At 56.8% G+C, this 24,260-nt stretch overlaps 4 protein-coding genes across 4 annotated transcripts; 2 read left to right on the top strand and 2 right to left on the bottom strand.

Moving 5' to 3' along the window:
• Positions 1-1,028: 1,028 nt before the first annotated feature.
• LOC127594813 (actin-related protein 2-like) lies at positions 1,029-2,211 on the top strand. Its single transcript, XM_052056576.1, is given in 2 exon segments — positions 1,029-1,754; positions 1,756-2,211. Coding segments are annotated over 2 exon segments (1,182 nt in total).
• A 1,940-nt stretch (positions 2,212-4,151) lies between these two features.
• LOC127594812 (uncharacterized) lies at positions 4,152-5,815 on the top strand. Its single transcript, XM_052056575.1, is given in 2 exon segments — positions 4,152-4,301; positions 5,399-5,815. Coding segments are annotated over 2 exon segments (567 nt in total).
• A 156-nt stretch (positions 5,816-5,971) lies between these two features.
• LOC127594810 (uncharacterized) lies at positions 5,972-7,018 on the bottom strand (the record flags this gene model as incomplete). The annotated part of the gene is given in 1 exon segment (XM_052056574.1): positions 5,972-7,018. A coding segment is annotated over 1 exon segment (1,047 nt), but the record flags the coding sequence as incomplete, so codon positions are not given.
• Positions 7,019-17,946: 10,928 nt separating this feature from the next.
• On the bottom strand, positions 17,947-24,054 carry LOC127594809 (clathrin heavy chain-like). Its single transcript, XM_052056573.1, is given in 9 exon segments — positions 17,947-22,275; positions 22,277-22,462; positions 22,464-22,727; positions 22,729-22,939; positions 22,984-23,112; positions 23,207-23,342; positions 23,492-23,546; positions 23,663-23,818; positions 23,869-24,054. Coding segments are annotated over 9 exon segments (5,652 nt in total).
• Between the last annotated feature and the right edge of the window lie 206 nt (positions 24,055-24,260).

Raw genomic sequence — 24,260 nt, 5'->3', positions numbered from 1 at the left:
TGTTCGCCCGACCTCCCATACTCTCCATTCCCGAGAACCCCCCAAATATCTTTCAGCCAGCGATCGACCTCCTCCTGCTCGTTCGGCGGCCTGGCCTGCTCTTTGATAAATCTTTTGCTGCGGTGAAGCTGTCGAATAGCTGCGATAGCCTCCACGAACTCGTGTGGGTGGGAGGCGAGGAGGTCACCTTTGAGGGTGAAGAGCTAGGTGAAGTTGGAAGGAGGATGGTCTGAGTAGAGCTGCGACTTGGTGATCTGCAACTTCGAGGAGGACATGATCGAACGCTAGAAGGCGAGAGGGTCACCCCTTATGAGGCATCGCTCAACCTCATGCATACCCGTGTAAAGTCTAACCAAAGTCTTGAGGAAAGACTGCCATAGTCCCATCCAAACCAAATAAATGACTCAGACAATTTCATGATATAGTTCTTAACAAGGTCAGTTTTTTCAGTACTTAAATTAAAGTGATACAGTCATATAAAATTAATAATCGATAGATTTGCCGATCTGCAGCTCAGCCCACCTGCTTTGTGACTGTTACTCGGGCAGTCCACGCCCTTTGCTGCAATAGCACTGCCTGCAGGTTAGTATTTATTTGTATCCAGTAATAAGTTCATAAATTTTAGTGGCTGTTGTGACTGTCACCAGCCGGTCAACTCGACAGCTTGTGGCCGCAGATCCTGCGAGGATTTCACTCGCCGTAGGCAGGAGGAGGAGGATGCTGGCCGTGGCTTGCGGGGGGCTTTGAGCAGTGGCTTCGAGGAGCATTCCAATACCTGCTGAAACTCGAAGGTCAAGGTTTCGATGAGTGTAGGCTTACCCCTGCGATGGTCATTCCGAGGACGAGTGAGAATCCTCCTCTTGACGGGCCTGACGGCAGCCGCCCCCAGCCGACAGGACTCGATAGCCTGCTCGTGCAGCCTCATAAACTTGCTGACCGACTCCCTGTGCCTCAAGAAGAGGCCGGCAGACTGATACCGATCCTGTCGCCTCATAAAAATAATGATTATTGACTGATCCAATCATTATATGGAGAGGGCGGTGGTCTGCGACCCTGGCACCGGGTACATCAAAATTGGGTATTCTAATGAGACGTACCCTTCTGCCTGCTTCCCTTCGCTGGTCGGCAGGCCCTTGCTCCGGGCCGACTAGATGCCTGAAGGGGTTCATCTCAAGGATGTCATGATTGGCGATGAGACCTCCAAGCATCGAGCCATGCTGGAGCTGGCCTACCCCACCAGCGAGGCCGTGGTCCGCAACTGGTAGGACTACCGGCTTCTGCTGGGCTATGCCTTCGACAAGATCGGCTGCAAGGAAACCCGAGGCAGGGATATTTTCATGACCGAGGCAGTCAACAACCCAGTGGTCAATCGCGAAAAACTACTCGAGATGCTCTTTGAAGGGTTCGAGTTTGGCCGGGTGCAGGTGGGCATCCAGGCCCTCCTGTCGATCTTCGCAGTGGCTGAGACCAGCGGCATGCTGGTCGATAGCGGGGATGGAGTGACGCACTGCATCCCTGTGCAAGACATGTACGTCCTCAAGAACCACGTCGAAAGACTTAACATCGCAGGCTCGAACATAACCCGATTCCTGGCCAAGCTCATGCTGCGCAGAGGCTACGCGTTCAACAGCACTGCTGATTTTGAGGTCATCCGCGAGATCAAGGAAAAAATGTGCATGGTCAGCCATGACTTCATGGCGGATCGGCAGCTGGCCCAGCAGACCACCTGCTTCGAGAAGTTGAACCCTGACCAGGACGTACACACTGCCGGACCGGTCGACTATCCGCCTCGGCTCCTAGCGCTTTGAGGCCCCCGAAATCCTGTTCAACCCTATGATCGACGGGCAAGAAGTCCCCGGCTGCGCAGAGATGATCTTCTCCTCGATCAACCACTGCGACATGGACTGCCGCAAGATCCTGTACGGCAATATCATCCTGTCAGGAGGGACGACCATCATCCCTGGCTTTCCGACACGCCTGAACACTGACATTCGCAAGCTCTATAAGGAAAAGGTCTTGAAAGGCGCCTCTGACATCAAGATCAAGATCAGTGTCAATGACAGCCCCTCCCGCAAATACTCGGTTTTCCAAGGCGCCGCCTTCGTCGCGGAGACCACCCAGCCGAAAGACGATATCTGGGTGCTGCGCAGTGCATGGCAGGAGAAAGGCGCCCGCGTGGTCCACGAGATGGCCAACACCCTTCGTCTGTGACCTGCTAATTAAAATGGATAGGTCCTCGTTCTGTGCGATCATCGATCAGGAGCTTCAGAAGGCTGGCATGCCCTATGACCAGTTACCTTAGGGGCAGCGTGCTGAGCTGGTCGATCGCGTGCTCAGGCTGGCTTCGGATGCGAGGCCGGTTAGCCGGCCTTCTGAACTTCCAGTTTAAAAAGCCAAAAAGTAGAAGCCCCGCCCCTAACAAAGGCCGGTTTCCAGCCCCGCTCATGACTGCTGCGCGTAATGCGAGGCAGAACACCTCATACAGTAAAAAGAGCGAGAAGTGGACCGCGCCCGACAGTTACGAGACCACCAATACGACAAACTGCTGTCCCAGCATATCAACCGCCAACGATCCTGGCGCGGCCACGTCAGTCAGAAGCACGACCACATCGAGAGGATGGAAAAGTCGTTGTACCCAAATTGGTGGCCTCGTGACCACTACTGCACAGAGGATTCTGGACTGACCCCCAAAGTCAACCATGTGCAGTACAGTGAGCAGGCAGCGCTTGTCCAGCCTTGCTGTGTATGTCAGATGAGACCAGCCGGCGCGAAGACCCGCTGGGACCGTGGCAAGCGGATCTACAGGGCCACCCGCCCTCAATACGCCCAGCATCTGGACTATTCTCGCATGCAGCGGTACGAGAGATAAGCCCGAGAGATGGAGCAGCTAGCTAGAGAGGCTAACTGTCAAAGCGGTTACGAGGCTTAGGCAAAAGGCAAGCCCCACCAGAAAGCTACACGCAGTTCTGGGTTTGAACAACATTGGAAGTCGGGGGATGAAGATGGATTGGACCGCAGGACGGGTGAGTGGCAGAAAGCCAGGAGTATGCAAACAGGCTTGTAAGGGTCGGGTTAAACAGGCTACAAGCCAACTGGCTTCTCACAGCGGGTGTAGCAGGCCCACCACAAATCGCAAGCTCGTGAGACAGCCTCACACTGTAGAGGCTGTCAGCGTCGACTACAACATGCGTGCCAGGCCTGCAACGTGCGGCGAATCGTCAGCGAGCAGGACCCCGGTGACAAGTTCGGAGAATATTGGGACACGTGCTGAAGTGATCACTATCAGCTGCGGCCTCTGTGCTTGATCTTGAAGTAGGTCCTGAGACTCTGGTTGCGCAGTTGCTTGGGCTGGTAGTCCTCGAGCAGGTGGTTGCGCTGGACGGTTCGTCTGGCCTTTTTCTGGAAGAACGAGTTCGAGGTTGATAGAAACGGGCCATGGCGCTCTGCCTGCTCAGAACTAAAATCATGACTGATCTCCTCGTTGAAAACCTTGAAATGCGGTTGCGTTGGCCTTTCCTCGCCAAAGGAACGACTCTCTTCGTGGGTGCAGGGCATGGGGCCCCTCCTTCGAGGGCTTGCTACTGTCTCTGGTGGAAAGAACAAGCAGTCCGCACTCACCGCATGCAAGAACTGCCGTTCTCTCTTGATCCTCTGCAAGAACTCGTCCTTTTTTCTAATTTTGCGAACGATCTTGGCATGCAAATTCTTGAACCCCACAATGACGTTGGTCTGTTTTGCCACTTCTTTCGGGGCTTCTTCCCGAGGTTCATCAAAAAGCCTGTAGCAACGCAGGTCCATCCTTTATATATATTATGATCAGAAAAGTACTCCGGAAACTGGCCTACCACCCCTCCCAAAGCCAGACCTTTTCCGACAAACTCATCCTAGTCGACCCCTCCGACCGCCCACTCCACTCAATCCCCAAGTTCTAGGCACACACCATCAAGACCATCACCGAAAAAGGCCCCCACCGAGCCTTCTCAGTTTTTCTGTTCAACCGTTCCAACGAGCTGCTCATGCAGCAGCGGTCCTAGCACAAGCCTCTTTTTGCGGGGCAGTGGACCAACACCTGCTGCTCACATCCTCTGTTCGGTGGCAGCATTGAGGGTGGCAGCATTGAGGACGATGTGAGGGTCAGGTGCAGGTATGAGATGGGGTTGGACCTGACTGGAGTCAAGCTATGGAAGATGGGGAGGGTGCTGTACAAGGCGCTGCAGGGCGAGCTTGGCGAGTACGAGGTCGACCACCTCTTTTTTTGCCAGGTCGAAGACCACCCCAAACTGCAGGCCAACCCAGACGAAGTCAGTGCTTATCGCTGGGTCAGCCTCTAAAAACTCACTGAATTCGAGAAATAGATTATCGGGCAGGGTCTGGCCTTCACCCCCTGGTTTAAAATGATCCAGGAAAGTGGCAGGCTGGCCTCCTGCTACGAGCAGTTCAGGGCTGGAAGAGAACAGCACTCGCAGGAGATTGTCGATCTGGGGGAATTTAAGCCCTGAAATATCATATCACGACAGTATTTACATGCAGTGCTGGGCGCTGCCCCTTTTGGAAGGGTCTTTGCTGGTCGACATTAGGATTACTTCCTTTAAGTCGGAGGGCCAGTCCTCAGGGATAGGCAGGTCTATGGCCATGACCTGTTCCTCGATTTAGGATTAGCTCTTTCCTTGGTATGGAAACTTGCCGGTAAGGTAAGTGTATAAAGTGACCCCGGCAGCAAAGACATCACAGGCTTTGGGGTCGAATCCTTATAGGTCGACGTCGATGGCCTCAGGAGGGCGAAAGCCTGCAGTGCCGGCTTTGTCCATTATGGGGCCTGTAACGTGGATGGCAGTCCCGAAATCGCAAAGTTTCAGGGATGCAGTTTTGTCCTAGTTTAGAAAGCCTATCACGTTCTGAGGTTTGACATCCCGATGCGCCACCTCCATCCCGTGAAGATGACTCAGTGCACCAAAAAGGGCCCTCCCCACATCCCTCGCCCCCGCCGCCCCATCCTCAACCCACTGCCCCATCCTACCACATCTCAATTCCCCCTCCCCCACCTCCATCAGCGCCCCCAGCTCCGCATACTCCATGACCACATAAATCCAGTCTTGCTAGGCAACAATTTCCTCGATTTTACAGAGATTTCCATGCGGGTGGGCAGCCAGCACTTTGAGGATGGCCATCTACCGCTATAACATTTGCAGGCCTGTTTTGTAGACCGGCAGGAATTCCTCGTAGACGATGTGCTTCTGGGCCTATAGAAAGGGCAGGCTGTAGACCTTGACGGCCAGCGGCCTGTCCTCGCGCCAGCACTCATAGACCTCCCCGAAAGCGCCTTGGCCCAGCTTGCCACCCCACTTATATCCAGGCAGCCCCGCCTGCATGTGAATCACAGAAATAATCGCGCATGTAGAAAGCCACCTCCGTGAAGATGGTGCTGGTGGGGGACGGCTGTGTGGGCAAGACCTGCATGCTGGTCTGCTACACGCAGGACAAGTTCCCCGAGGAGTATGTGCCTACTGTCTTTGAGAATTATAGCGCCACTCTCAAGCTCAACAACCGGATGATCAGCCTCGGGCTGTGGGACACTGCCGGCCAGGAGGAGTATGCCAAGCTGCGCACCCTGGCCTACAGCAATTGCGACATTTTCGTTATAGTCTACGACGTGACTGACCCCGGCTCCTTCAAAAATGCGCTGAACAAGTGGCTGCCATAACTCGAAAAGCTGGCCCCGGGAGCGGTCAAGCTGGTGGTGGGGAACAAGATCGACCTGCGCACCAAGGAGGGGAAGCACATCCAAAAGGACAAGGCAGAGAGCATGACAAAATAGAAAGGCGCGAAGCACATGTAATGCTCAGCCCGGACCCAGGAAGGCCTCAAGAACATCTTCGAGCAGGGCATCATGTACGTACTCAACAACCGCGACAACTCCAAGAAGACCAAAGAAAAGACATGTTGCCTTTGCTGATCCATTTGATCGGTCGAATCAGAGGTAGGCGTCCGGCCTCGCGATCTTGTGGCAGAAGGGGTGGTTGGACTGGCCGTACTGGATGCCGATTATCTGCTCGTACAGCAGCTTGGCGGTTGGGTTCGTAGTACCGTTCTTCAGGTCGTATTGCTTTGTTGTGCTGCCTTGCTTCCGGACGATTGTTTTCACGCCGTTCACGATCACCGCTGTCCCTGCTCCGAACGCCTCTGTAATCCTGCCACTTTCAATGCCCTCAAGAGTCTTCTGCACGTCCAGCTCCACCTCCTCGCAGGCCATTCCCTTTTCCTTGCAGAGAGCGATGATCGAGTCTCTGGTTACACCGGGCAGGATCATGGTATTGAGCGGGGGAGTCAGCAGTTTGGCCTTGTCGCCCTCCCCTTCCACGAAGAAGATGTTGGAGGCACCGACCTCGCAGATCCGGCCCTAAAAAGTCCACAAAGTCTGGTCGCATTTGTAGGTGGCGATGTGCTATAGCTGCTTGATAGTCGGGCCGTAATTCCCCCCGATCTTGAATTCCCCCGAGCCACCAGGCGCACACCTGATAGCCTCCTCCTCACAGAACAAGGTTGCCGGCTTGAACCCTCCCGCATAGTACGGCCCCACCGGTGACCCCACCACAAAAATCATCGCCTTGTTGGGTTGTCTGACTCCGATCTCGTTCTCAGTCGAGATAAAGGTCGGCCTCAGGTACAGACTGTACCCGAACTTGTCCGGCACGAAGGAGTGCTCCAGCCTGACGAACTCCTCGATGCATGCCAGCAACTCCTTCCCATCAAAATCCGGCAGGCTGTTGTACATGCCCGACTGCTTGAACCTGTACATGTTCAGCTCGGGCCGGAACAGCATCAGCTCCTTTCCCTGCTTATATGCCTTCAACCCCTCAAAGCACTCGATCCCGTAATGCAGGGTAGAGTTGAACGGGTGGATCTGGAACATTTTGAAGGGCTCGATATGGGGCTTGCCCCAGCCTGCGCCTCGCTGCCATTCGATCGTTAGCATGTGGGGGCTGTTGTTCACCCCGAACTTAAGGCTTTCGAGGGGTGGCAGTTCATGTTTTTAATTGCTGCGGGTTACCACCATGTCCTTCGCAGAGAACGACCCCCCAGAGCTGTCCAGCTTGACAGGGTCCGGGTAGAACCGCCTGCTCGAGAACAGAAAGCGTAAGGTATTTTTCATTCCAGGACAATAAATTTATTTCTTAATGGAGGCTTGCATTATTGTGCGTAACAATCATCTGTTCTTGCGCTGGGAGTCGACCGCCACCCCCAGCTCCCGTAACGGACCTAGCTTGCTGATAGTCCATTCAAAGAACTATGACAGATCGACTTCATGCTTCCTTTCGTACTAGCTGGCCTGGATTAGCATCTCGATCTTGTCCAGGTCCTTGACCACCCTCGACTCGAGAGTGCCACCCTCTTCGTACTCATCCCACAGGGATTCTATTTCCTTCCTGGCGAGGGGGTCGAGGGGACTGATAATTTCTTGTAGAGCTTGGCTTTAGAGCCTGTGCTTCTATTCCTTTTCTATGGCGTCGTGAGGTGTGTAATCACCTGTTATTCCTTAGGCGAGGTCGTGGACTAATGCCATTTTGAGGCATTTGTCACGGTTGACGGTCAATTCGCTTGGAATGGCGAAGCAGAGAGTTGCCACTCTGTGTGAATGATCCGCGACTGATTCAACATGCTGCTCAGGCAGGAATCTCAGCCAGCCGGCCCTCTTGACCCTCTTGATCCTGCCGCACAACTCCCCGAATTTCAGGAAATTCATGACAAAAATTATCAATTATCGAGGAGAGATGATAGATGACCGTCTGAAGGAGGCGGGGTTGGGGTTGGGGTTGGGGTTGGGGTTGGGGTTGGGGTTGGGGTTGGGGTTGGGGTTGGGGTTGGGGTTGGGGTTGGGGTTGGGGTTGGGTGCCGACTCTAGGCGGGTGACCAAGCCGCCAGCCACCACAGAAAGACCACTCAACCTGTTCGACAGTGATTTCTCAAGCCCCGGAATATCCCAGTTAGCCAAACCCCTCTAGCCCAAGCGCACATCGACCCATCATCTGCCGCCTCTTTCCTCCCAATAAAAAGCAACACCCTAGACTCATGTCCACCAATACGCACCTGCTATTCAATACCAACCCACGACCTCCTACCAAGAAGAATAGATCGCCTACAAGCCCACTAAATACAGCCCTCCTAGACAAGATCCTTGCAAAAAGGATAAAAAAGTGGAGTAAAAGAGGCAAACCTTTGGGAATTAATCACGGGAGGGTGATGTTGAAAAGTTTGAGTATAAGGAGGAAATCATCGAGCAGCAGGGAGGAAGACGGCAAGCAGTCGATTTAGAATAAGGTCATAAACGGTTTTTCACATCAGATGAAGAATAATCATTCCAGGAACCCCCCTCCTACCGCAAATACAGCCACGTCAAACACCTCATCTAAAAATCGACTCTCTAAGCCCAGCCTGTTTCAGCACCTTTCATTCCCCAACCCCAGCCAGACCTCCGGCCCTCCCCGTCGCCCTACAAAGTAAATGACAATTTCCTGGAAATAACAGAACGAAGGAGACAAAAGACGCCTGAATCAGCATTCAACGTGCCTTGCGACAGGCCTGCAAGCGAGCTTTCTCCAGGACTGCTGGAGCGCGAGTGGGTGCAAGAACTGCAAAGGCCGAGGATAGAGCTGCCTGAGCGGAAGGTCGCTCCCTTCTAGACAATCAGGGCTGATATCAGCTCTGTGCAGGAAGTGTATGAAAGTCCTGGGACGGCTTATGGATCGTACTCGATTAAAGAACGTCTTGAAACTCCGCCTTTGCTGGACTCCTATGTTTAAACTTATAGCAGGAGGGGTCCTCATTTGCCAGAACAGCAGCGCTCGATGCTGGATGCCTTTTGCTACCCAGAATACCCATACCACAAGAATCACAAAGGCCACAGAAACAACAGTAGGCTCTTTGAAAACCATAAATTCAGGACTGAATAGCAGAAATAATCCTCTGCTCTGATGGAAGCAAGCTATGAGCCACCAAAAGAAAGAAGCAAGCCTGCCACGCAATCCAAAGAGCTCAAAAGAAAAGCAAAACTCGAGCTCCCAATAAAGTCAAGCAGCCAGGCATCCTAGCCGCAGATGCTAGAAAGCCCAGCCACCCAACCCCAGCTCCCAACAAAAGCAAAATAGATAGGCCTGCTCCACGAGCAGCTTGCCATCATCTAATGCTAAAACCGTCTGCTCACAGAAAAAGTGAAGAATCTAGAACTCCGCCAGAGAATAAACTCGCAGCAGCAGTATTCACCCCACCGCCTACAGGATGTCAGGCCGGAAGAACCCCCTTAGCAGCATTTCCGGTGCCCCCCTCAGCCGATCCCCATCAATGAGCCATACACGGCCGACTAACGCCCCTCTTCAATCATGCTCGAAGACCACGAAGAGTACGACGACTCCATGCTGCAGCACTACCTCAACTCCCAGCGCCCCTTCCTACAGGACGACGAGTTCATAGACCTCAGCGGGGAGCAGACCGCCCTCGAGGAGGAGCTCAGGCTGCCGGTCAAGATATTCGCGGTGGTCGATGATCTGTGATACGAGAGTCAACGCTGTGGGTGGAACGTGCATTCCTGCAGCTCCGCCTTTCTGAGCTATTCCTCGCGTTTGTGGCGGTCCAGCGTCCATTGCCTTTTTCGCTGCTCCGCGTCTTTGTACAGGCTTTAGAAGATGTGGCGGTCGGTTGGTCTCCTGCTCGGAGGGTGCTTCTAAGGCTGCTTTCGTAAGGCCTGCACCTTATCCCGCTCCAGCAGGTCTAACTAATTTTCATAGATTTCTTTCATGTACTCCAGGAATTGCTGTTTGGTGAAGGAGTTGCCAGGGGCTGTCCTCTGGGTCAGCTTCTCGAGGATGGATCTCAGAGAGGCAGGAAAGCTGGCCGGCACAGGCTCCTTTGTGAAGTAATAGCCTGAATTGCCTGGATCTAGCAGCTCAAACATAATGCTGAATTTTTTTGTGAGGAAAGACTAAAACCTTTTTTGGGTCTATGCAGAGCTGTTTTTGTCTTTGGGCTTGCTAAGCAAAGAGCCTGCGGAAAGGCTGTGAATCCTGCTTTGGCCGATCGGGCTCATGTAGTCGCCTCGGTCCAGCTTGGGAGGACGGCCCACCCGAGGACAGAACAGCTTCTGGCCACTGCGCGTATCCACGGTCTCAGCCCAGACCTTCTGCTGCTTCATGCTCGCCAGGTTCATCATCTTGCTGCTCAGAAACCTCCGCTGCCTTTCCTCAAAGCTGCTGGCCTTCATCATCTCTTGGGAGGAGGAGTTGATGGTCGGCGAGAATGGGAAATCCGGCAGCTCTGGCTTCGCTCTCGGTACGGTCGTGGATGGCCGGAAGGGGTTGGTCTTGGGGTGGAACGTGCATTCTGCCATCTCGGACTGCTCCTGATCCTGCCGGATCGCCTCTATTCTCTGCTCAGTCCTCGCATGCATCCTCTCGACAATTCCTCTTGAGGTGCCTCCGTACTCCTCGATGATCTTCTCGCTTCTCTTGTTGATCGTCGGACTACACACCGTCCCCTACTACTCCTCGATCGCCTTTCTGCACTCGCTGTCTGCGAGCCTGCTCCTTCGCTCCAGCTATTTCACCCCCTCGCTGTACAGCCTGTCCGGGACGTACTTCCTTGAGGATTGGCAGGGACTGCCTTCGGTCAGGGCTGTTGCGAGGGATGACCTGAGAGGAGATTGGTTTTTGGGGCAGTACAGGTGCCGGTGCTCTGCTGAGCTGCTGCAAAGGCTTTTCCTGGCAGATTGGAGTTGGTCTGCAAGGCTGCCGACCAGGTCAGTCGGCAGATTGTTCTTGAAGCAAATCTCGCGGGCCAGGTCGAGTGGACTATCACGGTCGGTAAACTCCTGGGCGATTTCTGCCTGCCCGATTCTCAACCTGAGCATATAAGTCTTAACAGGACTGGCAGGGGCAGCCACATGCTGCGACTGGGGCGAGGCACTGCCATTCCTAAGGATGGAGGGACGGCCCACCGGCCCGTTGCTAACTGCCATGGGAAAATCACTAAAAAATGTGTTGCAGCAGACCAGAAATCAAATGATCAACAGGCCAGTGATTAATAATGTCGACTACCACCTGGTCGTGGCCGAACGCGCTGGTCTGCGAAAACACCTACACGCAGACCCAGGCCAACCTCCGCAACGTGGCCTGCGGGGAGGTGTTCTGCATGTTCTTTGTGTTCCTGGTCAGCCAGCTCATCTACGCATTCAAATACGCCTCGAGCGGGGCTGAGGAAGAGCCTGCCGCCAGTGACCCCGAGGCTGTCCCCGACACCAAGAAGTGGAACAACAAGGAGTGGAAGGAGGAATTCATCCTGCTGTTCGCTCTGCACCTGGTCGCCCTCTCCCTCGCGGCAACGTTCCGGCCGGTCGCTGGGGACGCGTTCGGGTGGATCCACTTCTTCGCGTTCTTCATCTTCACGGTGGCCAGGTTCTGCAGGGGCGGAGCAGAAAAGAACCTGGCGGATCACATCATAAACATCGGGATACAGGGCATTATGGCCATCTGTAACATCGGGCTGATAATCTCGGGCGCAGCGGGTATCGTAGTCCATAATTGCTCATGATGCCAATCAATCATTGTTGCTTGCAGTCCTTGCCCTGGCCCTGAGGCTGCGGCTGTTTCTTCTTCTTCGGCTTTTCTTCCTCCCCATCGTCGTCCTCTTCCTCCTCATCGTCTTCCTCATCGTCCTCGTCGTCCTCACCGTCCTCATCTTCTCCCTCATCATCGTCGTCGCCATCGTCTTACTCATCATCGCTCTGCAGCTGGAAGTAGTTTGACAGAGAGTATGCCAACACCTACTCTTTGAGGGCCCGCGCAATTTCATGCACCATGGCGCCATGATTTTTTGAGGCTTCGGTAGTAAAGAACTCGAAGAAGCTGGGGTCTGCCGGCTCTTCCCTCTCGATCACCCTGGTCTCGCCCTTCCGATTACTCTGCTTGATCTTCTTGACCACGGTCCCTCGACCCAACTTCTTTCCCTTCTTCCAGCGTATCTCATCCCCCTCCTCCTCAAACTCCTAGACCCCGTACATCCTGATGCGCTTGACCAGCCTCTCATTGTCAAAGTACTCGTTCTTGGCAAACCCGAATTCGAAGATTTCCCATTCCCCCTCTCTGCGCCGCGTGAGGGAGGTCAAGGATTGGAGGCACTTTACGTCCTTCTAATAAATGGGGATCTAGCTGTTGAGGAGGACCTTGGCCCAGAAATCTGGCAACCCCTTGCTGGTGGACTTCACGGAGGCAGGCAGGTACTGGTCCGGAGCATGTGCCGAATCCCGCTTCAAATCAGTTCCCCTGGCGATCTAGTCAATCCTCTTCGAGTTGGCGGCCAGCAAGTCATCATACTTCAACTCAAGCTACCTTACCTAATCCTCATACTGCCCCAGAAGGTTATCATGCTCCACCTCGCAGCGCAGGATGGCCCCCAGAGCCAGCCTCCGCTCCTAGTCCTGCTCCTCCTTGAGACACGCGAAGATCTTGGCCTGCGTGGAATCCATTCAACAACCTTTTTAATGCTGTAATCAGTCTGATTTGATCAGGTGGAGGCCAGCCGGGCAAGCAGTGCCTGTCTGGCCTGGCATTCGCTTAGCATCTGCTCCCGTTGGTCTGCGTACTTGCTTGCCTTTGGGTCTTGCTTGGCTTTGGGTCTTGCTTGGCTTTGGGTCTTGGCTTTGTTCTTGCTTGGCCTTCGTGAGCTGCTCGATTTTGGCGAGCAGGTCTTTGCGCTCGCTGTTGATAGCTATCCAGAGCTGTCACTAATGGGGCCCAGAGCTTGGACAGCGTCACTATCCTGAGTGATGTTCGCCTACTGAATTCATGGCGGTTCCACGAGTCTGCCTATTTCCACGGATCACACGAAGCACTTCGATCACATCCTGCGGCCGTTCCAGCACCTCTTACTTAAGCCGGACCAGTTCGTAGAAGCTCTGCTTGGTCAGCAAGTCAGCCGCTTGCATCGACAGCAGAGACAAAGACACTCGCAACCAACTTGGTCTATTTCGTGGTGAGTTCGTGCCACACTTGGTAGACCAGTGTCGGAAAGGACCCCTAGTCGGGGGTGACTGCCCCGTCGGGGCTGGCTGGCCTGTTGAGGCTGTGGTCGGGGCCCAACATTGTGTGGGTCTTGCCTGTGCCTGTCTGCCCGTAAGCGAACATCAGGAAATTCGTGCCTCTGTGGAGAAGGCCTGCCCCGGGTCATCAATAGAGGCAGACCACCCGATCGTAATGGATCGATCCGTCCACCCCTGAATCTTCTTGCCCTCCTGGGTAGGCCTGACCCTAATAAAGATCTGAGGCGGCTTCAGATCCCTGTCGATTTCCATTACAAAGGTTATACACTAACGATATTTAACGATGCCTCTGAAAGCCAAGGAGAACACCAACTACCACCAGCCGCAGAAGGCTGGCCCCGTGGAGGCCGCCCTCCGAGAGGAGAATCAGACTCTGGTCAGGCAGAATCGCTTGCTCAGGGGCATGCTGGAGGAGCACTCGCTGGGCGACGAGAGACTGATCGAAGAGATAGTGTACCACGTCAAGCGACTCGAGCGAGGAAACTTGGGTCGGCTGGTGGTCGAGCTTGAGCCTGCTGATTTCAGTTGATTGCGAGAGTTCACAGTTCGCCGAGCCTGCCCTTCAGCACGATTAGGTCGGCTGTCAGCCTGACTACTTGACTCACCAGCCCGATCTTCTCATCCTCCAGGCGCTCGACCTCGGCCCTCTGCTGCTGGCTCTCGCGGGTCTGCTCCTCGAGCTGCGCCTGCAACTGGAGGACCAGCTAGTGCTGGGTCTGGAGCAGAGCCTTGAGCTTGGCAGTCTCAGCAGCATGTTTGATGGCCATCTCCGCGACCTTGGCAGTCAGCCCCTGCAGACGCTACTGGGCCTGCTCCATAACACCAGGAAATATATTGTGCGGTTAATTTATTTGATGGAGGCGATCTCGGCCACCCTCAAGCAGGCCATCCCCGAGATCGAGGCAGCTCGATCCATGCAGAGGCTGCAGTGCTCGCGCTCCACCTTGTCCACCAAGTACGCCGTCCTGAAAAAGTATCTGTCTCCTTCCGCGCAGAAGTGCGACCAGTCTCCTAGCTGCTAGCGTGTCAGGCCCCAGTCTCCTCGTTATCTGGCCCGAATTGGTCGCCCTGCTCTGCGAACCCCAACAAAAGCATCAACAAAGGCCCGCGGATCTCCCTCCACCAGCCATACCAACCACACCAACCAGAGTGCTCAGCGCAGCGGCCTGTACCAAGGCTCCGCCATGCTGGCAAGCAGCCGTACCCGACGAAGCAGCCGCTCCCCAGGCTGCAAAAGTAACACCACTCTCCTATTAGCAGGGCTTCGGGCCAACGCCTTCACCAACCTTACAGTTCTGCAGTCTTTGTAGTTGATCGAGCTGCTGCAGAACAACCCTGCGGAGCATTTCACGATGCTGCTGGAGGGCCCTCGCAAGCTCATGCCCGTGGCGGGGTTCGTCATGCGGGGTGGCCGGCTGCGGAGGGTTTGGGGGGCAGGGCCTGATTAGCTCCGTTAACGTCAGCTAGACTGCATGTTTGCGTACGACTCAGCCAGCAAGGCTTTCCGCCCGCTGGCAGGCTGCCGACACCTCTCCCTCGCAGTGCACGGGGTCACCCTTCCCCAAAACTGACTCCGTCTCTCATCTCTGACATCATAATTCATCAGCAGGGCGGCTTTTCCGCCCCTTTTTCTGAGCATTCTTGAGGCCTGCTGGGAGGCCCCTTTTCCAGTCATTATTGGCCATCAGCGTCTTGAGCACCTGCTTGGGAGGGGTGGTCACTGCGAAGGGGTGGGGCTTTATGACCTTGGTGAAGGAAGGGCGGGCGTAGATCGGCTTCTTAGCCAGCACCACAATCTGCCCTTCTGACTCGTACAGATACACCTCGAAAAAATTGTTGGTCAGCTCAAGCACCCTCCTTCCGAGATCCTTTTTGGCCTTCCACAGATACCCAAGGTCTTTACCCGAATCCTCTTACTGCACAGGCAACACCAAATGCAAGGCTTTACCACCCTCGCCCTCACAGCCCACCCTCAGCTCGTAGCCCACCTCCGCACCGACCCTATGCGACGCCTCTGCAAAACGCATCCCTCCACATGAAAAGTGTTGGTCTTTCTGCTCGTACCTCAGGACGATTTCTAACAGCTGGCCTGTACAGGTGAGGTTGGACTTGGTGCACGAAGGGGATTTGGCCTTGCCCTTAGGCAGGAACACCTTGAGGGAGGTAGTGAGGCCGTAGTCGATGATTGCCTCGGGCTCGGATAAGATCAGCAGACTGGCCGAGGTGGCCAGCAGCAGCCCAGTCAACATTAATGCGATCATGCGAGGGAGCGCGTCAGCCCCTGGTTCGAATAGATGCGCCGGAATTTTTCATCGACCTGCTTGCCGAGCACCTCCTCATACCTGCGCTGCTGGAGCCTGCGGTCCTCCCGCTCTCGCAGCTGCTCCTGTCGCAACCGCTCTTGCTTGCTGACCGTGTCCATGGCGATCACCGGATACAACCGCGTCCTCTGCATCTGGTCGGTCTCCTTCTCTCGGATCTGGCGTTTGAGGTATTCCACGGTGTCGGCCTGCAAAAGGCTACGGCGGCGGGCGAAGAGGTCGCTGTCCTTGAAAAACTGGTGGTCCTGGTACCTCAGCTCTGGGTTGGCCTGCCCACCCTGAGCCTTCTGGTCGATGTAGCGATTGTACTCCTCATTGCCCTGCTTGCGGCGGGTCAGCCGGCAAGTCCTTTAGTAGTCCAGCTCCTTCCGGGCCTTCTCTACCGACTGAGTCTCGAACTGCTGCAGGCGGGTCCGTTCCTCCTGCTCCTTCAGCCTGCGCTTCTCGATCTGCCGGTCATACTCCCTCGCGAGGGTACTCTTCAGGTCGGTATGGTACTTCTTGCGTTGCTCCTGCTCCCTCTGAAACTCCTCGACCCGGGACCTGACCTGCTGGAGCTCCTGCTGCTTGGCTGCCTCCTCGAGCAGCCTGTACTGAGGCGGCTTGTAGGCGGTTTGCAGCTCGTACATTTATTTATGATGAGATTGTCAGATGCAGACATCGAGGTCTTCGCCGGCCCAGTTGCCGGCTTTCACTGTGCCGTTTGCGCAACGTTGCACCCCGTAGCCCCACCGTTCGCCTTGCCTCCAGCCGCCTTCGTAAACCCCTCCGTCTGGAAACCGCATCACTCCGTGTCCGTCAGGCTAGTCTCCCTCAAACCTACCCTCAAAGACAGTCCCATCCGCCATCGCCAGCCTGCCCTCCCCCTCTTTCACTCCTCCTCTCCACTCGCCTTCGTAGACATGCCCGCCCTCAAACCAATACCTCCCTCGGCCTTCTATCACGTCTTCTTTGAACTCGCCCAAGTAACATTCTTTGTTAGCATAGCGGTATTTGCCGACCCCATGTTTCAGGCCGGAAAGGCTGATTTGCCCCTAGTATACGTCCCCGCAGCGGTAGACTAGTCGAAAAAGACCTCCTTCCAAGGGCGTCCTTTAGATGACCTCGAAATCCCCTTCCATCAGTAGCTCGCCACGGGCAGGATACTTTAGCCGAATGTAGCGGTTGTAGTCCTCGACGGCCTGTTCAGGGGTCTTGCCTAGCAGCTCAACTCCATGCTTTATGATCATGTTGTCCAGGTATGCGTCACCCTGCTCGGACATGAGTGCGTCGATTGCCCCCTCAATGCCGTCCATTTATTATGGGCGCTGAGCTGGCAGACCCTGTGATTGCCAACGAGAGGATGGACCCCTCCTTGAGGGAAAAGTTTGCGAGCAGCCGCTGTAACCGAGGTTGCGGCAAGGCGCACTCTGTTGAGCTGGGCGAGCATATTTTCGTCTGTGAGTACTGCGAGACTGATTTTTTGAAAGGCGAAAAGGCCAGCCTCAGGCTAGTGCACCGAAGGATTGCCGACTTCATCCGAGAAAGCAAGGCCTCTGAAAACCTCATGCAGTACGAACGGGACCTGAAACTGCACTTCGCAGAGCTGAGGCGGCAGCTAGACGAGCTCGAACGAAAGGCGTTGGACAAGATCAAGCCGAACTCTTCAATGGGCGAGTTCAAGGCCATCCGCGACATGATCGAAACCTCGACCCTCCTCAAACAACGGCTTCTCGATGCCCGCTCCCGCGCAGAGTAGGTGCGACTGTCCGAAGAGATCATCAGTATCAACATCAACCTGAAGGGCATGAACTACTAGTCACCGGGGCTGGCCTCCCGCTAGGAAAAGGTCAAGAGCTACATCGCAGGGCTGAAGGAGGACTCTCTGGCGATGTTCAAGAAGCTGGAGGGGTACGGGCTGGATATGCCTCGCCGGCCGATCTTTGGAGAGTCTCGGGAGAATAGTATCAGTTCGAAGGGCAGTAGGGGCAAGCTCTCGCAGGCGGGTGGGGTGAGGTCCCTGCCGATCGCGGTCAAGAAGGACGAGCCCAACGGCGGGGTGGTGGAGGGCGCCTCCCTACTCAACCGCATGCTGCAGGGCATCGTCGAGCAAGGCGAAAGCAAGTTCATCACAATAAAATGCGAGAGTTTCTTGAAAGCCGCCAAAAAGATCGAGAAAATAGACAGCTGCAAGTCCCTGCGGGTCTACATCACCTCCTACTACAAGTCACGGGCTGACCAGCAACTAGTGCCGCATTGACCAGCAACTCCATCCCGGAGAAGTTCGTCGACTCTCTGCTACAGCAGGACTCGCTTAGGAAACTCTCGCTGTATTTGAAGCATCCGCCTGACCAGTTTTTGGTACATGTTCAGCCCTGAAGACATCGCCCACTTGGAGAGGTTGGTGAAGAGGGTACCCACTTGCAGGTTCTACAACAACCAGGAACTCGAGCTGCAGCAGTTCGACCAGCACCTGTTCCTCAACGTCGAGGCGATGGAAGGCTTCACGGCCAGGGTGAAGCGGTGGCTGCCATGATCATGAAGGGTGATTGATCGGGGGGTTCATGGTCGCCAGCTGGTGAACTGGCCGAATCCGCCGCCCGAGGAAGGCGGCTGGGATTGGGTGCCCGGGGGGGCTGAGCCCATGCTCATGGACATGCCCCCGAACCCTGCATAGGAGCTGTCTCCCGGGGCGTTCATGAGCATGGGGGTTTCGTTGAGCATGCCGGTCGGGTAGATGTCGATAGGCTGGGTCATCTGCTGCTTGGCGGCCTGCTCCTCCTTCTTCTCGCGGTCCTCGTTCTTCTTCTGCACGGTGTCGATCTTGGTGAACATGTCGCGCGTGATCTGGATCATGTACGGCATGGCGTAGTCCATCAGCCCTGCCTTCCACGCCAGCTCCATCACCAGGTCCGGGCGCAGGTAGTCGAAGCAGGTGAACAGGGTGGCTGCGAAGTATTCCTTCTCGCCTTGCTCCACGAAGAACCGCAGCACGTTCTCGACTAGCGAGGTCTTCTGGGAGTCGCGGGCGGTGTCGATCACGTCCCGGTACTGCTTGTCGGCCTTCGACAGTTTGATGGCGTCTTCGTAGCGGCCGGTCTTGCGGAACAGGAACGAGGCAACCCTCCGGAACTCCAGACGAGGGTGCGCCTCCGTGGCGCGAGCAAGCGCCAGGGCATCAAAGTTGTCATAGCGGGAGATGCTTTCGCGGAGAGCAGCATGGTCTCCCTCCTGGAGGAAGATCTCGTTGAGGGACTCGTTGACCTCCCTGGAGTTGGAGGACTGCATGAGCTTGAGGAAGGGGGCGATGAGGGCGATATAGCCGGTGCGCTTGATAGTGCTGACGCAGCGGACCAGGTCGATCTTCTTGGCGATGCCCTTGAGCAGGTCGTTGATCTGCATGGGCTGCTCGTCCAGGTAGAACTGGATGGCCTTGTAGTGCAGGTCACTGTTGGAGACCTTGTTCATGAGGCTGACGAAGGCCTCGTGCTCGAAGCAGCTGGGGGAGTGCTCGATCATGAGGTGGGCTGCCTTGTCGGGGTCGTTGTAGCTGGTGTGCAGGAAGACCGCCTCTGGCCACAGCCCGTACTTCTCGCAGACGCGCATCAGCTTGGGGATGTTCATGTTGGAGAGGTGGGCCTTGCAGTGGCCGGTCAGCTTTTCAGGCCGGTATTTGGCGTACAGGATGCCCAGCTCCGTGAAGATGCCCACGTGCACCCGCTCCAGCCCCAGCCCCGTCTCCAGCAGCCCGATCATCTCCTCGGGCACGCCCTGCCTCTCGTAGAACTGGATGAGCTCCTCCAGGTGGTCAGGGTGCACGATCACGTGCATGCCGGCCGTGGCGGCCAGCTTGTACTCGCCTGCAGCCACGCACGCGAAGCACAGGTCCTTCCACGTGCGGGGGGTGTTGGCTTTCTTGGCAGCCTCGATCGCAGCACTGTACTCGCCCAGGAACACCAGGCACGATGCGATCTTGGCGTTGTTCTTGACCGACGTGAACAGCACCTTCGCGGCCTCGTACAGCTTGTCCCCGAAGCACCGGTCCCCCACCTTCTGTGCGTCGCAGGAGTTCGGCTGGCTGATGAACTGCTCCAGCTCCGAGGCGCGGCCGAGCCGGGCCAGCGAGTAGCTGTAGGCGTTGTCGATGTGCTGGTCCTTGGTGATTTCGCGGGCCATCGGCAGGAACCGCAGCAGCGCCTCGTAGTTCTGCTCGTGCTCTGCGGCCTGGATGACGGCCAGGTAGTGGGAAGGGTCCTTGGCTTTGGCGAAGGAGTCGACGGCCTTGTTGGTCTGCTGGGCATGGAGGTAGGCGAGCCCCAGCTTGGACCAGATGTCGGGCTGGTTGTGGCGGTTGGCGAACTCGTCGGCTCGCTCGATGTCCTCAATGAAGTCGATGAGCACCTCCTGGGCCTCGTAGTTCATGCCCAGCTTCTCGTAGATGCTGAAGGCCTCCTCGTACAGCTTGTAGTTGGGCGAGAGGGCGGTCTTGGCGATCTCGGGCCCGTCGAAGTTGTCCAGCTTCTTGACGTAGTCCATGACCTTGCTGCGGTCGGCCTTCATCGCCGTGATTATCAGCAGGTTCTGCAGCTTGCGGATGCTGCGGAACTCCTTGTGGTGCAGGACGATCTTCTCGAGCAGGGCGATCAGCTCCAGCTGCAGCCCGGCCTCCAGGAAGGCCTTCACGGTGGTGGTGATCTCCTCGATGACCTTGCTCTCGGGCAGGGCGGTGGCCACCACCTGCTCGATGATCTGGGCGCGGTAGTCGTTGGCGGGCGTCAGCACCGCCCGCCAGAGGTCCTCGGACTGCCGCTCGACCAGGTACTTGGCCTGGATGCGGAACAGCGAGTTGCGGTTGGTGATGTCGATCAGCTGCTGGTCGCACTTGCCCCAGGCCCTGCGGTAGGCGATCACTGCCAGGTGCGGGTCCCGCTCCTCGCAGAACGCGCCGATCCGCGCCGAGTCGTAGAACTGGTTGTGCGCCAGGAAATCCTGGGGCTCCTCGTTGGTGTCGATCTTGATCATGGCGAGAGCGTTGTGCACTTCGGGCAGCTGGACGCCCTCCTGCACGCGCTGCTCGAGCCAGTTCTCGAGCACGCGCAGGCGGTTGCGCTTGACGAACTCGTCGATGACCTTGTCCATGGGGCACATGGAGCGGATGTTGTAGAGCAGCTGCTTGATGTAGCTCTCCTCGCACTCCAGGTCGATGAGGGTGCCGAACACGACGGGGGCGGCCGCGTTGTTGACCTTGAACAGGTACACCTCGATGAACTTGAGCAGGTTGTTCTTGTAGAGGTACTTGACCAGCTCGTCGATCAGCCCGTGGATGTCGCACAGGCAGATGAGGGGCTTCGGGTCCTGCAGCCGCAGCTCGATCAGCAGGTCCTTCACCCGCCCCACCTCGTAGCAGTCCGGCTTGCTCTTTATCACGTCCTCCACGATCTTCAGCTGCCCGCACTTGGCCGCCGCCTCGATGTACTTGAAGTAGGCCTCGCGGTCGGTGCCCTTCTCCACCGAGCTGAGGTAGTAGAACAGCCCGTCGAAGGCCATGGCGGAGTCGAACACCTTGATGCAGTTCTTGAGGCCGAGGCGGGCGTGGTTGGCGATGGCGATGGAGGTGACCAGCTTGGTGTTCTGCCGGTTGTACTTGATGATGTCGACCATCAGCGGACAGGCCATCTCGGGGCTGAGCCTCGAGAAGTACTCGAGCACGACCTTCTCGGGGATCATGTGGGCGTTGTTGAGCACCCGCTTGATGTCCTTCATCTCGGAGAAGTTCTCGAGGGCGCGCTGGTACATGCCCTTCTGCTCGCACAGCACTGCCACCTTGTTCCGGTTGTAGTGCGACCACTTGCCCATCTGGAAGATCGCCTCCGCCACTTGCGGCGCCGTCATTATGTTCACCTCCAGTGCCTTGGTCTGCCACGGCCCGTCCTCCGCACGGTCCTCCTTCATGCACTCCACCAGGAACGCTGTCATCTCCGGCATCCGGTTGTACGACGCGAACAGCTCCGCGATGTCGTGCACGGGCACGCTCTTGTTCTTCGCGCACAGGTTCTTCGCGAAGCTCAGGGCGCCTTCGGGACTGGTCGCGATCATGCTGCGCAGGGTGGCCATGTAGTCCGTGCTGGCCCCCGTTTCGGCCGCGTACTTCATCGCGAGGTCGTACTTGCCCAGCTCGTTCAGCTTGCTAACCACCTTCCCGTGGGCCTTGGCATCGCGGTAGATCTTGAGAGCGGTCTCGGGGTCGGCCTGCCCCACGATGTCGCCCAGGGCCTCTGAGCTGTCCAGCTTGCCCTGCTCGAACCAGCTCTTGAGGGCCTCGCCCTTGCCCTGCGAAATGACGAACTTGGCCAGCTCCTCGCTCTCCACCTTGTTCAGCTTGCCCTTCTCCAGCAGCTTCTGGAAGTAGATCAGGATGGGCAGATGCTGCCCCGGCTGCTGCGGCAGAGCCTTGAACCTTGCGATGGTCTCCATGTTGCGGAACATGGTCTCGGGGGCCGAGGCGGCCACCTTGGCCGCGCCGGAGTAGTCGCCTGCCACGATCAGCCTGCTGAACTGCTCCTGGAAGAGTTTCTCCATGCCGGGCAGGTGGTAACGGGTGGCCAGCTCGACCGCGAGGGTCTGGTTGTTCGGCAGGAACCCGCAATTGTTGAGCACGTAGGGCACGAGGGCAGCCTCATCGATCTGGAGGGCGATCAGGGCCCCGCTGCGGGACAGCGCCAGCAGTCCGTCGTTGCGGCTGTTCTTGCAGCAGGTGAAAAAGGTCTAACCCGTGGCCAACCGGGACTTGTAGATCAGTTGCGATGAGATCATCTCGAAGGCGTAGACCACTCCGCCCTTGGTCACACAGAATAGCACCCCGAACTTCTCGCAGACCTGGAAGTAGATCGGGGAAGTCGGTGGGGGACTCGAGCGGCAGGTCGCAGCCCTTCTTGTGCTTGGTGTAGCCCTCGGGCGCCGGACTGATCTCGTTGATCATGATCCGGGGGGACTCACCTGGCTTCTTCTCGCAGTAGCAGAACACTTCGGAGCGGTGGCTGTCGTTGTGCAGGAACACCCGGCCGAAGGTGCAGGCCAGAGCGTCCACGTTTCTGCTGCCGGCTGCCTTCCACCAGGAACAGCTGGATGTGCCCGTTGATGGTTTTGCCGCCGTCAGGGGTCGACACCCCGTACAGGGCGACCCACTTCTCATCGGAGGAGGCGGTGATGCCGATCACCTGGACAGGGTTGCTGTCGGCCATGGGCCCGCTGCGGTCGAACACCTTGACCGCAGGGCCATCGTTGGTGATGTCCAGGAAGTAGACGGAGGCGGTGGTGACGACTGCCAGTTTGGTCAAGTTGACCCCATTTCCAGAACACCACGTTTTCCCGGAGCTCACAGGTCTTGAGCTTGGACTTGGTGGACATGTTGATGACCTGGATGATAGGGCCCGCCTCGCCGGCCGCGCGGAGGGCGATGATGTTGTCCCGCTGGTGCATGATGGCGGCCTCGGACTTGTTGGGCTTGCGGTGACCGCCATGCCCTTCTCCATCTCGACGATGGTGAGCTGCGGCTCTCCAGCGGCAGTCTCATCCCTGACGCAGATGTACTTTTCGGACTCGAGGTAGGTGCTGCCGGTCTTGATGAACTTGGGGGCGACGCCCAGCCCCGCGAGGCTGGTGACTTCGCCGACCCGATAGAAGCCTGCTTCCATATTATTAATGACGTGGCAGAGGGGGATGTATCTCCTAATTCAACAGTGGACAGGCGTGAGGGGATGTATCTCCTAATTCAACAATGGACAGGCGTGAGGGGGAGGCTCCTTAATTCGTGCCCACCAACGAGTACAAGGTCTCGGCGAGGGCGCGGCTGGGCACCGTCTTGGCCAGGGCTCGTCTCTGTCTGGCCAAGTTTGAGCAGGTCGAGCTGCACGGCTTGGCGCAGGCCAGCGAGCGGGTCACCCAGGCCGCCCTGCATACTCCAGCACGAGAAGGAGGCCGTGATCCACAAGGTGGCAGTCCACGAGCATACCGAGTAGGCCAAGGACCGCGAGAGGGACCGCCTGACCATCAAGACCGTGGTGACCCTCCGCAGGGCAAAAAAATGATCATCGCATCTTTACCTCACGGATTATCTCGAACCCCAGCTGCGTGAAGCTGGCGTACTTGGACTCCCCGCTTACCTACCACGCCCCGAACATGCACACAGGCAGTTCATCCCCCGCACTTCGAATCGCAGGTGCTTCTGGTTGGGCCGTACCACCCCGCATTGCCATTCCTGTCCTCCCCTCGATTTTACTGTCAGGTGCTCCAGCCGCCCCGTGGGACTGAATAGGCATTCTGCGGAATGCAGCGCGTCCCCCTTCTCCGCCACGAACCCCACTTCGGCCAGGCTGTCCAAAGAGCGGGCCTGCAGGCACCCCTGCACAGCCCTGCCCTCCACCTCGTAGAATGCCTGCAGCCCAGCCACAACATGCTCCTGGTCCAGCCAAGCCTTCAGCCCACAATCCTGCAGCCCTGGTAGCTGGGGATGATCGACTTATCGCTGAACTTGATGGCCTTATGTGAAGGCTTGCCTTTGAAGTCGATCTTAAGGCTGGCCGGGACAGGCTTAGCATCCGGAGGCTCGATCGTCCGGGGATGATCGATCGTCCTGGCTTTCTGTGATTTCGCTCGGAAGGTCGGCCGCATCGCCTATTTTGAGACGTGTTTCTTGGCGTCGGTGATGGCCTGCTCGAGTTCATGCAGCCGGCCGTCATAGGACTTTGCGTTCTTCTCGGCCGCAGCGCATTCCTGCTCGATCACCTTCCGGTCCACGGCTAGAGCCTCGGCCCTGTCGTGCTCCTCGGCTGTGAGTTTGGCCAGTAGCTTGATCTCGGCCCTGACCTGCTCGTAGC

This window comes from Hippocampus zosterae, unplaced genomic scaffold, assembly GCF_025434085.1.
Source record: "Hippocampus zosterae strain Florida unplaced genomic scaffold, ASM2543408v3 HiC_scaffold_271, whole genome shotgun sequence".
Lineage (NCBI taxonomy): Eukaryota > Metazoa > Chordata > Actinopteri > Syngnathiformes > Syngnathidae > Hippocampus > Hippocampus zosterae.
The sequence above is the reverse complement of the archived record's forward strand: the minus strand, read 5'-3'. Positions and strand labels throughout refer to the sequence as shown.